The sequence below is a fragment of the Eurosta solidaginis genome, chromosome 2 (assembly GCF_040869045.1).
Source record: "Eurosta solidaginis isolate ZX-2024a chromosome 2, ASM4086904v1, whole genome shotgun sequence".
In the NCBI taxonomy this organism is placed as follows: Eukaryota; Metazoa; Arthropoda; class Insecta; order Diptera; family Tephritidae; genus Eurosta; species Eurosta solidaginis.
The window spans coordinates 164,633,864-164,647,026 of record NC_090320.1 but is presented as its reverse complement, the minus strand read 5'-3'; the positions used below and the strand labels follow the sequence as shown (position 1 = coordinate 164,647,026).

The 13,163-nt window shown below is 39.5% G+C and overlaps 1 protein-coding gene across 4 annotated transcripts in view; it reads right to left on the bottom strand.

Annotated features, from left to right (window-relative positions):
• ninaC (STKc_myosinIII_N_like and MYSc_Myo21 domain-containing protein ninaC) overlaps positions 1–13,163 on the bottom strand; it is a 2,219,740-nt gene that overhangs the window by 1,954,198 nt on the left and 252,379 nt on the right. For all 4 annotated transcript variants that reach the window (XM_067766366.1, XM_067766367.1, XM_067766369.1 and 1 more), the window contains exon 2: positions 11,618–11,925. In XM_067766366.1, coding sequence (XP_067622467.1) covers positions 11,618–11,902 — 285 coding nt within the window. In that variant the 5' untranslated portion in view covers positions 11,903–11,925. The remainder of the gene's footprint in view (positions 1–11,617; positions 11,926–13,163) is intronic.

Below are 13,163 nucleotides of genomic sequence, written 5' to 3'. Positions count from 1 at the left end.
AATACATACTCTTCCACGTTAATTCCTTCTGATTCCATTGCCTCTCGTCGAGCCTGAAGTTGGAGTTTATTCACGATTGTATTCAATCCACGGCTCTCCAACTCATTTATCAGTTGCTGGATCTTCAATTCACTCCACCATTCAACAATTCCTATTCTGACACCAATTGTAACCAACTTGGAGAAATTCCGCTTATTTCCAACCTTCTGCAAACGTTCGAATCGCTAAATTGTCGAATAAATAACTCCAATATTCAGTAATGCAAAATGGTCTATATTAGACTACTTTAAGGTACTTAAAAATAACACTTATACTTCACAACTAATTGCGTGCTTAAATCAAACTGATTTTCATTCCTCAGCTTGCACTGCTTTTATACTCTCTATTGCCTTGTCCGTATATATCTTCTAAGGTCTAGCTGTTTCGAGAACTGTTGCTTGGTTAGTTACCATCTATAAACATGTATATCTGTAGTCCACGCCTCTCCCATAGCCTTATGCGTGTATATCTATCTGTGAGTAACTACTTCGGCTGATGATTACATGTGTTTGCGAGTATCTCTTCGTTGCCTTATATGTACAAATGTGTGTAAATGATGATTGATTTGTTTACGCACATACGGGCGTCTGCTTTGTATCAGGTTAGTGATGATAGTATCACTTAGTGATGCTAATGTTCGTCACAATACATTCATATTCGTCACAATACATTCATATATAGTAGGTTAGGTTGACAGTTGGGTTGCGGAAGCTTTGAAGCTATAAAGCTCTGTATTGCTCTTATCACCCCTTGAATCCCTGTAAATTCATTTGAAAAAGATAAACGCGAAAACGGTTTAATTTATTGCATGCTACCCATTGAACAAAATTTTAAATTTTAGATTGTGCTAATTTTTCTTAATATGTATAAAATACATTCCAAATGAATAAACGAGAGGACTTTAATGTTTTTTCTGTCGTCTGATTACTTTCTGAATTTTACCATCTGTTATTTGACTTCTCAGACTTCATTTCTGAATTTTATCTTTCTGGAAAAAGAGTTCTGACTAATGTTTTCTGAAAACTGAATTTATGGGGGGCACCAACGAACAGAAAAACACTAATTCTGACACCATATTGAACCTTTAAAATTTTTTACAAGAAACAAAGTAATCACACAAATACAACAGACAGCCACTCTGACGGAAAATCAACACAACAAAGCGAATATTTAAAATCGCGTTTAAATGAGATCTCAAATTCTGTGAGTTAATCTGCTTTAGCTTTTTAGTACTAAGGCAACCGTGACTACTAGAACCCGACTACCGGTTTGTTTAAAGACGTAAATACTGCAGACCTTCACACTATAAAGGAAGTTTAAATCAGCACTGAAAAGCCGGGTTATAGTTATCAACTTGTGACGGACTATTCCTTTGGTTTCGCCGGGGTTGGCCTCAGTCCCTCCAGGGTGTCTGAAAATAAAAATCCCTACCGGTTCTTCAAATGAATAACCCTGTTGATTTCATGTAAAAACTGAGGTAATAAAACCCTCGGCCTACCTCTGCGGTCGAATGGAGTAAAATCCTCCAGACGAATATACGTTAGTAAAAATGAAGCTGCTGTTGTGGCTGGTGCAGGTGTCGTTCGATATCTTTAATGAGTTCCTCCGGGAGTGGCTGAATACCGGAGCGATTCTCCCACGTCTCTGGCATGTTGGTTTGAGCACCGTTCAGCCATCGTTCGATTTCGGCTACCACGCTACTTCCGTCTTCGTTTATATGGATGTTATTGTTGCTGTCGCGGATATCTTCGTTGCTCGCCATCAGACTTAGCACGTCGCTGCCATCTTCGGTTGTCGTTGCCTCGTATATTCTCTGCTTGGCCAGGGTTCGGTTTCGACATGCGCGTTATATATGCGCATTCTGTGATTGACGCGTCGAATGTACTCCACGAACCCTCAGCCTTGAGTCACCTCGTCTTCCTGTCTTATTGAGAGCTCACCCGCTCACTCGGTGTAGCGCCTCGTACCACGGGCCATTCCTCTGCCTCTAACTCCGACTCTCTGAGGTAGCCGAATTCCTCGGTGGCGTCGCTATCTCCCTTGCTGCTCGTGGCCGGTTCCCGTGCCGGCCAGGTCGGCCTCAATTTCATACGTAGGGATCCAAAGTTGGTTCCTTCGGCGGCGTACTGCTCCTCGTCAGACTGGTATGGCGTACTCACCTTGCTTTGTTTCAAAATACTTTGAGGTTTGGCCCCCGTGGCCCAATTTATATATGGTTTTTCTTCTGACGCGTTAGACGGTACTTTTACTGGCAGCGGGTATCATGTGATCATTCTTACCAATTTAGTTTTTGTGCCCTTCATCAGGATGCTGCTATGTTGCTGCTCGTCGCTTCCAGTAGGTGGTGTGTGTGATACCAGTCTATACTTTAAATGAAAACTGGTGGATTTTCCTTAGGGTTTACCCACCGTATATGGTGGATTTAAAAAAAAATGTAGTATATCATGAGCCTAGTTAAAAAATATATTTATGTGATTATGTAATTGTGGTTAAAGTTTGCCGAGCGTTTAGTGGTTGATCTGACTTCCAGGTACTTCTTTAAATGAAATTTTTTCGTGCATGATTTTACACTGCTCCGATTGGGCGTGTCCGTTATTACCGATTTGATCCGGATTGAAGTAGAATCTTAAAAAATAATCTGTTATTCCGCAGCTGTCTAGGGGTGTGTGTTCGTTTAGGGCTGTCATAGCGAACTGCCTTCCTAGGTGTAATCTTGATCCATGTGTCGGTCCTCTGGCGATCCGTACCTGATTTTCTGGAAATGTTCGTACCTGATTCTCCGCAATGTTTTGCACTTGACCGTCTCTGTATGCTATCAGCTGTTGACTTGTGCCTTGGTTATATCTGCGTTGTTTCTCCGTCCCTTCGCTGATTTGTGTGAGCGTACCGTAAATGGATACCTCGCTGTTCTCTCTCGGTTGTTCGGAAATATTGCTTGCTGTTCGATTGGACGATGTTGAAGGGATTTGATTTTTGCTAGCGTTCTTCTTGTTGTTCTGTTTATGACTTTGCTTCCTGGATTCGCTGTTGTCGGCGGCCGCGGTTTCGTAGTATGCTTACAGCTCACTTAGGTGGGCTGTCCTCCTCTTTCCTCTGAAGACTTTGGCTAGTTTCACGATCACTGCTTACACAATGTTCGTTACCCGGTGAGGTTCCACTGTACCTGGGCGCTAGTTTGGCTGCATAGTTATCAACCGCTTTTGACAGCTGATGCTCCTTTGCCAGCACTAGGTCGCTCATCGCCGGTCGCCATTGCCTTCTTCTTAAATTATAATACTTCGCTTGCACAATATATGCTCTCTCTTGCTTATGTCGTACCATCTCGAATATTTCTTTCATCCTCGTTGACTTCTCTCCTGGGTTCGCTAATTTCTCACCTTTACCAAATGTCTGCTCATCGTAAATGCTGTTGGGAATTCTCGGTTCCCTCCCTTGTACTGTGCATGCTGGACTGTAACCGGTCGATTCACATACGCTTGTATTCAATGCCAGCGTTATCTCATCCCATGTCTTCTGCTGTTTTCCCGTAAATTGTGCTATCATCCTCTTGATGGCCCTGTTTGCTCTCTCTGTCGGGTTCTCCTGCGGTGTGTACGGTGCCGTTAATTGGTGTTTCACGCCAAGTTCCTCTAAAAATGTCTTAAAACCTCTGCTGATAAACTGCGCCCGTTGTCCGTAATAAATACTTTTGGGACGCCGAACCGAGCCAAAATCCTCTCTCGAAATCCTCTTATTAAACATTCTGTCGTTGCCTTTCTGATTGGTACTACCTCTACCCACTTTGAAAATATGTCTAGGAAGAGCATTGCCTCTTCGATCGTGGCATTGGACCAACAAAGTCTGCACAGACTGTTGCCCAAGGCATCATCTTTCGTATTGCCCAAACTATTGCCAAACACTCCTTTTCTGTCGGTGAGTAGTTCATCTCTGCCTTGTTTAACCTGCGGCTTGCGTATGCTATTACTCGCTCTTCGTTGCCTGAACCTTGCGTAAGTACTACACCAAGAACAAAATCACTTGCATCCGTCTGTAAGCTAAACTTCCTCGAAAAATATGGACAAGCGAGTACCGGTGGCTACGTCAGTGCTGCCTTAAGTGCTTCGAATGCTGATCTTCAAACAACCTCCACTTACTACCTTTCTTAAGCATCGATGTTAACGGGTGTGCGACTTGTGAGAAATCTGGCACGAATCTTCTGTACCACGACATGACCCCTGGAAAACATCGTAACTCTCATTTGTTCTTCGGTGGTTCAGTCCTTTGGCTTCTATCTTGTCTGGGTCGGTATGGATGCCTTCCTCGCTAACGGCATGACCTAGATATTTCAAACTTTTCTTAAAAAACTCACATTTGTCCGGGTTTATCCTCAGGTTTGCTCTATGCAGTCTTCCAAATACTTCTGTTAAATGTGCAATGTGCTCTTCCAATGTTATGCTTGTAATGATAATATCGTCGAGGTATGCACACGCGTATGGTTCCAATTCTGGCCCTATGACACGATCAGGTGCTCTATGGAAAGTTGCTGCGGCTGAGTGCAAGCCAAATGTCATTACCCACCATTGGTATAGTCCACGCCCAGGCACTGTGAATGCGGTGTATTGCTTGCTGCTCGCTTCCATGGGGATTAGCCAATATCCATTTTTCAAGTCGAGGCTATTGATAAATCTCGCGCTTCTTAATTTGTCCAAGATATGTTGTACACGTGGTAAAGGGTATGCGTCTGGTACTGATCTTGCGTTTAGCTGACGGGAGTCTACGCAGAGTATCTATTTGCCATTCTTCTTTGCCAAAACTATGGGTGCGCTGTGCGGACTCTTTCATGGTTCGATGCAACCTTATTCGATCAGCTCGTCGATTTCCTTGTTGATAATTTCTTGCTTTTTCGGATATTTCAGATAGAACCTTTGCTTAATTTGACGGTCGCCTCTCATAACTATTTTGTGTGTGGCCACGTCGGATACTCCTGAAATCTTTGCGAACACCTGTAATTCTTGGCTGAGAAATTTACTCACCGAATCCTCTGTCTTGCTAGGTATTATCGCCGCCATTAGGTTGTGTTTCTTGAAGTCTTCGCTATTCGCTTCGACCATAGTTGTACATGTGAATACCTCTTGCTTCCGTTCGTCTACTCTCAACGGTATTTCTTGACCACCACATCTCATCTCCAGGTTTACCTTCGCCAGATTGTCCGTGCCAATTAGCACCACATCGCCCAGTCCCGGTAGGACTAGCATTTCGTTCCGCTGTACTTTATCACCCATTCTTAATTCTGCATCTACGGTTTCTTTGATTATTATTGCTCTGCCATCGCCCATTCTTACTCGCGTCTTTACTACCTTGAATTTGCAAGCTTTTAATCTTTCCGCGATTGCATCATTTATAAAGCTCCTCGCCGCTCCCGTGTCAATCGCTGATAACGCTTCTGCGTTCACATACGTTGTTACCAATATGCGGCCCTTTTTGTATTTGAACATGTCTAATTTCTCCGAGGTTGCACCTCCGAAGACCCAATCCCTTGGTTTCAATGTGGTCTCTGGTCGTTTTCCTGTGGCTTCCTACAACAACCACGCGTGAGCACGCATATCTTACCACATTTCCAGCAAAATTCTCTTCTTCTTGTGCCTACATATTCTTGACGTGGCTCTGGCCTCTGCTGTTTTTGGACTTCTACTCGCTCCTCCTGTCTTTGTTCTGCCTGGAGACACTGATATTGTCCGTCTTGACGCCGTGGTATGCATGGCCTTGTGGTTGGTCGCATTGGTTCCGTGTCGGGAGTAATATTTTCATAGTCTTGAGCTAAACTTACCAGCTCCTCAAGATTGCTGACCTTGCTCCGCTTTATATATAGTTGGTATTCTCTGCGAGAGTTTCTGTAGATGCGGGTTAGTTTCTGCTCCCCTGTGTAGCCCGCGTGACGCATGAGTCCTTGTAGTACTAAGACATAATCTTTAAATAGCTCACCTTGTCGTTGTACGCGCATACGAATTTCATCTTCCAATTGATCAAAGTATCGGGAGCTTAGGAAGAACTTCAGGAAGTCGTTCTTGAAGGTGGCCTACTCCTGCCAATGCCGGTTGTTATTCCTGTACCATACTAACGCTGTGTCCTTCAACAACTCCGGCAGCGCTTTCGGAATTGTGTTGCGGTTGATATCATACCCATCTGCTAGCTCCTCCACTCTTTCGATGAACCCTAGGGGATCTTTGCCTCCGTCGGATTTTAATCCCCACTTCTTTACTCTGTCCATAGTCGTTGCAAATGTGCCAGGCTGCTGAATATAATTTGTCGTTGCGTACGTACCAGGCTGCTGAATATACTGTATGGGTGGTTGTATGACCTCCAGTTGATTGGATGCACCATTTGCCTGCTTATCATTTCTTGGTGACTTCAGTTCGCAGTTCGCTACTTGTCCTTGATGCTTGTAGATTTGTTAATCGCGCATGCCGAATGGCCTACTCCATGAATCGATACCGTAAGTTCTCGTTATCCTTCTCCTCTTGGATGAATGCCGTCAGTCGTTTTCTTAGCTCGTCCACGGTTCTGCCACCCTCTAATCAAAATTCCGTGCTGTAGGCTACCAGACCTTCTCGATTGAGGTAGAACACCCACGATACCTTTACCATTGTTCCGCTTCGTAGTATTAACCCAGAAATGTGAAATCCTTTTTTCCCTCTTCGTTGCTGATGCTCTGAAAGTATATCTTAAATTTTTTTTATTTAAACCTGCTCGGGCGCCAAGATGGGACGGACTATTCTTAAGGTTTTGCAGGGGTTGGCCTCAGTCCATCCAGGGTTCCTGAAAATAAAAATCCCTACCGGTTATTCAAATGAATAACCCTGTTGATTTCATGTAAAAACGTTAGAAATATTTATTTCATCAAATTCTATTTCTACTCCTGACTTATTCCCTTTCTTTGTAAGAGGTGACTGAGGTAATAAAATCCTCGGCCAAGCTCTGTGGTCGAATGGAGCAAAACCCTCCAGACGAATATACGTTAGTACAAATGAAATCAAAACCTTCAGGTGTGCTCTTGGTCGGCAGCCATAAAACCTACCGACTCGTATGCCTGTCTCCTAATCTCTAAACTTTAATGCGAATTCGTCGCCCTTATATACTAACTTTGCACGCAGGCGAACGGTTATTTTATAATAAAAATTTCTATCTAATAATATTAACAATATATGACAACAGTTATACCGGTGAATATTTCTTTTCATAAATATCCACGCACCATAATACTCCTTGTTGAATACAATGCATTTGTATTTGCCCGCATACCGTGCTTTCCAGCCTTCGCTGTGACTACTGTGTGTTTGTACTAGAGTCCTGCATGAATGCATTCACACGTGAATGTACAATGAGACATACTGATACTGTCTCAGTATTCATTGTACTTCACGCCAATGAGTTTGTGTTGTATGAGTGATGGTATGCAAAGAGAAGTTGTATGTACCCGCATTTTGTCTGCGTTGTATATGCGCGCATTCATATCATTACCAAAGAAATTCATACATACATATGTCTCCTCGAGAAGCACAATGAGATAAACTTTGTACAAGTTGTACCAATGAATATACTATGAGTACTAAGTACCTATGTACTTGTTTTCGTTCTAAAATGATGTGTGCATTTATGAAAAGATAAATTGCGTTGAAACTATGAAAAACGTAACAAAAAATATGGGTATTTTTAATTGGCGAATGCAAAATTTTTTTAATAAGAAATAAAAATACTAAATATATTTTCTTAAGAGCTAATAAACATTTACAAATCAGCCATCAGTTGGAGAATTTTGGAGAAATTTCCCGCCTTTCATACAAAATATTCAAAAATTAACAAAACTTCAAAATATATATTGTGCCGTTATCCCTAATCACCATCAAACTTGTATGATGTATGTATAGAATTATTCTAGGCTGAAAGTTATTTGATTATTTGTTAAAACGTTATTTCCCTAAAATGAATACACATGCATACATACGTAAAACTATTTTCATTAGACAATGAAAAATAGGATATATTTATGTATATACATACATAATGCATTGTAGAAAAATGTCATTATCTATTTCTCTACCTATTTATATAATTAAGCGCACTTCAGTATATATAGAATACATGTACATACGCTTTGAAATAAAGCGCGGAATAGAACTATATAAATAGAGAAATTAACTGAAGAAAGATCATACCAATGGATAATTACATTGAAGTATCACCAACTAAACCACAATACTTTTTCTGAAGCCTTTTTATATTTAGTGCACAAATATATACATATATCAAAAGAAAAAATAGTCAAGGGAGACGATAAAATCATTTTAACTGCCGGAAAGAGTAAAGTTGATGACGAAATAAGAAAAGACGTTGTCCGATCTGTTACAGGATGGGTTGTAAAAAATTGCCGACCGTTTCAAATTGTCCAGGATGAAGGCCTGCAGGAATATATAGAGCTAATATTGTCAATAGAAGCCAAGTATGGTCCAAATGTAGACGTTGAAAAATTGCTACCACACCCTACCACTGTAACCAGAAACATAGACAAGCTTTACAAAATTGCCTACGATGAAATGAAAACAGAACTAAAGGAACTAAGTGGAGGATTTCTTGGACTCACTTCGTTAATATGGACAGACACTGTTTCAAAGCATTCCTACTTATCACTAACGGTGCACTTTATTACAAATGCAAAATTAGTCACAAAATTGCTTGCTTTTAAGTCCATGCACTCCGAGCCCTGTACCAGTAAGAATCGCCTATTTCAATACCCTGCTGAATACCCTGATTCTTTTTTCATGAACTTTTTCGCAATAGGTCAAAGAATTATGCAAAAAGTGACGGAAGCTCTGGACGAATTTGATTGCTACTTGGATAAAGCCATTATTGTTACGGATAGAGGAACTAACATGAAAGCCGCTGTCCAACATCACAACGACATATTTTGTATTACCCATTTATTGCACAACATCGTGGAAAAATCTCTTAACGAGTCGGTGGGTATTGGCGAAATGAAAGAAAAATGTTCACATGTCGTCAGGTATTTCAAGAAATCTGAAGCCAATGCACAATTGACAACAACCCTTAAAAGCATTTCTCCGACAAGATGTAACACAGTTTACTACATGCTACAGTGTCTCAAAAATAACTGGGTTGACGTTGGAAATATTTTGGAGGAAAATCGTCAACTCAGCTTTATTAGTGGAATAAGCTTAAATGCCTTAACAGATACCCTTAAAGTGCTGGCTAAATTTGAGGAAACATCAAAAGATTTGGAAGGCGATAACTATCCAACCTTACATTTAGTAATAGTACATGTTTACTACTTAATTCGGCATTGTGAATCAACCAACGATGAGTCAGAATGCATACAAGATTTGAAGCTACGGCTGCGCACATTGCTTAAGGACACTGTACTTAGTAATTTAACAATGATTCAAAAAATAGCTCTATTTCTGTTCCCACCCACTAACAATCTCTCCCAGTTTACTGCTGCTGAGAAAAATGAAGTCAAAGAACATTGTAAAACTTTTCTTGAAAGGCTAATAAATGAAGACAGTTTGATAAACAATGAAAACTTTCAGCAGAATTCTCTTTCAAACGAAAAAGAATGCCTATTTTGCGGATTTCTCCAGCCTCAAAACATACCTAGTAGTATTGACCGAGTACAACAAGAATTGATGCTATATGAAAATTTTGACGTTCTAAAGTGGTGGGAGTTTAATAAACTTAAATATCCTCTGTTATTCCAGCTAAGCCGAAAAATATTTGCTACTCCTGCTAGTAGTGCCCCTTCAAGCGCAAAGCAATTACTTTCAGATAAGCGTAGTTCCCTAGGGTTTAACCCGACATGTGTTGAAAAAATTATGTTTTTACATATAAATATGAAAAATATTTAGAACATATATAAAAAAAAAACTTCCTTGCTTAAATAGTATAAGTTAAATCTACTTAGTTAAAGAGATATTAATGTCTAACATAAGAAAACGCATTAATATGAAAAATAAATAAAATCCTAAAATGGCACATTAATGCACTTTATTTTGTAATAAAAAAGGGGTTTTACACGGGCAACTAGTGTACATTTTTATAATTCCTTAAAATTCACCAAACTGTAGTTGTATACACAAGTACACCTGCGATACATATAGTACTACTGAATATACAAGTTGTACTAGTGAATATACAAGTTGTACTACACACATGCGTTTACGCCATTGGTTGTAGTTGTACTGCATGAGACGAGTCCGTGCAAGTACTTGTATATTTTGCTACTCACAGCCTTTTGTACGCATACACATAGGTTCTCATGACAGTGAATTGAATGAGTTCTTGTACAAAATTTGTGTGAATGTATTCATAGGCATATTTTTGTGCATTCATGCAGGGGTCTAGTATGTACATTTGTTTGTTGTCACCTAATTCTAACGTTGCGTTTGCTTTGCTCAATGCTTTTGACTTCTGTTGTACGGCGTGCGTTGGTGTGTTGTATGCTAGTGCGTAAGTATGTATAGCAAAATTCCAATTAGTAGCGGCGCTTATTTTTGACGACATGCTGCTGATCTCCATTCACTTCAAGCCGGAGTCATTGGTGCCGTATGTCGTATCGCTGTATCCGTATCCCTAACGTAATCAGCTGTTTATCGTTACGACGGTAAACCAAAACACAATTGGTTGGCTACGATACGGTTACGACCTTAGCGGCACCAATAATCGATTGCATTGATTCTCATAAAGTTGGTCGAATCAGCTGTTAAAAGGTTACCGATACGGTTACCGATAAAGCACCAATGTCTCCAGCTTCAGTTATTATGTATGTTGTATTTGTAGCTGGGTGCATTGGATTTGGCGTTTGCAAAGGGTTGGTTTTGTTTTGTGCGTATCTACTTCTCTTCCAAATATTCAGTGTATGTTAGGGTGATCCTATATTTAAAATTTATGTGGGCGGAAATGTAAATATTTTTCTTGCGTGCAAAAGTGCGCAAGTGTAATTTGTCCTTCAATTTAGTAATTATTAATTCAATATACAAAATAATATATATATTTTGGCGCAAAATTCTTAAGGGTAATTGTTCATTTCGGGTACTTCATGTATAAGTTATAAATTCACATATTGTTATAAATTAAAAGTTAAAAAAATTCAAATATTATATTACAAAATGTATGATTAAAAATGTATATGTATATATGTATATGATGTGAGGGAGTCCTCAACAAACTTCACAACGGGCATGGTAGCCAAGTGGTTGGAGGCGTTTTCATTTAACAAAGTCGATGTAGTTGGTACGTGTGATCGAATCCCAATATACGAAAAGCATCTGATAAAGAAAAGGCGGGTTCAGAGACGTGTAGTCCACGTGTCGCTGTGTTTTAAAGTTTATGACTTTATATAATTTTTCAAAAACGAGAATCGCAAAATCATAACTGTGTTTTAAAGTTTGTAACTTTATCTAATTTTTTAAAAACGATAACCGCAAAAGCAGCGTTTCTTTAAAGGTGCAGTGAACCAAAATTATGGTTTTAATGCCTTTCATGGTTTGGAGTGAAAGCGACACTGAGCTGACATTAAATAATATCTTACCTCCATTGCAAACCATATTTCATCAGGTGCATTAGGTTTCGTTAGCTTATAGACGCCATAAAATTCTGGAAGGTTCGAATGACTACAGTGATCACGTAAGGTACGATATTCCTCTTCAATTGATACTTGATGCTCATCATCGTAGTGTTGTATCTTAAGAGCGACTATCCGATCGTTATCCAATTCTTTAGCACGAAACACCTTCGCGTTTACTCCTTGCGCAATTTCCTCATAGATCTCGAACTTATCTGTAGGATCAGGCAGTTGTGTATATGGCAAATACATTTTATTACTCTTTGGCTCTTAAACTGTAAAACAAAAAAAAAAGTGGTAAAATGGGAATATTTATTTATGCAAATTGATAAAATTTTGTTCTCTTCATAACTGCAAGTAAATCAAAGCAATTTTTAATACCCATATATTAGGCTGGGGCGATATGGCAACCTATACGGCGCCTTCGAAATTATCATTCCTCTTTCTGATATGAACAAAAAATGTTTCTAGGGCATATGTCTTAAACGCGTTTCTAGGTTCACGAAGTTCATTTTTAAGTAGAGTTTCCATGATAATTTTTTTTAGAATATTCCGTGGCATTTATAAGTACTACACATTAAGGGAGTTCAGAATTTTGTGTATTTGACGTTGTAAACGTTGCTATAGCAAATGTAAACCACGGAACGTGAGCAACTTTTCCCATTTTCATTTGTTTCTTTCCACAAATTGCTTTGTATTGACTGTTGCTAATTTTCTATTCAAAAAGAAACTACGTTTTTTGATGTTGCGTATATGCAACAGCCATGTATCTTGTAAATGTATTGAAAATATTATGCTACGCAATTTTGCAACGCAATTATGCTAGCCCATTTGCACAAAATCCTGAACTCCCTTAATATGTATTATTAAAAATTGAATGCTGAATTCAGATACATATGTATGTATGTTATCACAACGCAGAAAACCTAGGTCGTTTTGGTATTTTTAGCCCCCGCAAGTAGCGCTATCCATCTATTTATACTCAGCTGAGCAAAGCTCACAGAGTATATTAATTTTGTTCGCATAACGGTACCCCGTAACGGCATAAACTAATCGAGATAGATATAGACTTCTATATATCAAAATGATGTGGGCAAAAAAATAAATTCATTTAGCCATGTCCGTCCGTCCGTCCGTAAACTCGATAACTTGAGTAAATTTTGAGGTATCTTAATGTAATTTTGGTATGTAACTTCCTGGGCACTCATCTCAGATCGCCATTTAAAATTAACGAAATCGGACACGCCCACTTTTTGATATCGAAAATTTCGAAAAACCGAAAAGGTGCGATAATTCATTGCCAAAGATGGATAAAGCGATGAAACTTGGTAGGTAGGTTGACTTTATGACGCAGAATAGAAAATTAGTAAAATATTGCACAATGGGCGTGGCACCACCCACTTTTAAAAGAAGTAATTTAAAAGTTTTGCAAGCTCTAATTAGACAGCAGGGTATGTAATGTTCGGTTACACCCGAACTTAGCCTTCCTTACTTGTTTTTTGCTTAACAATAG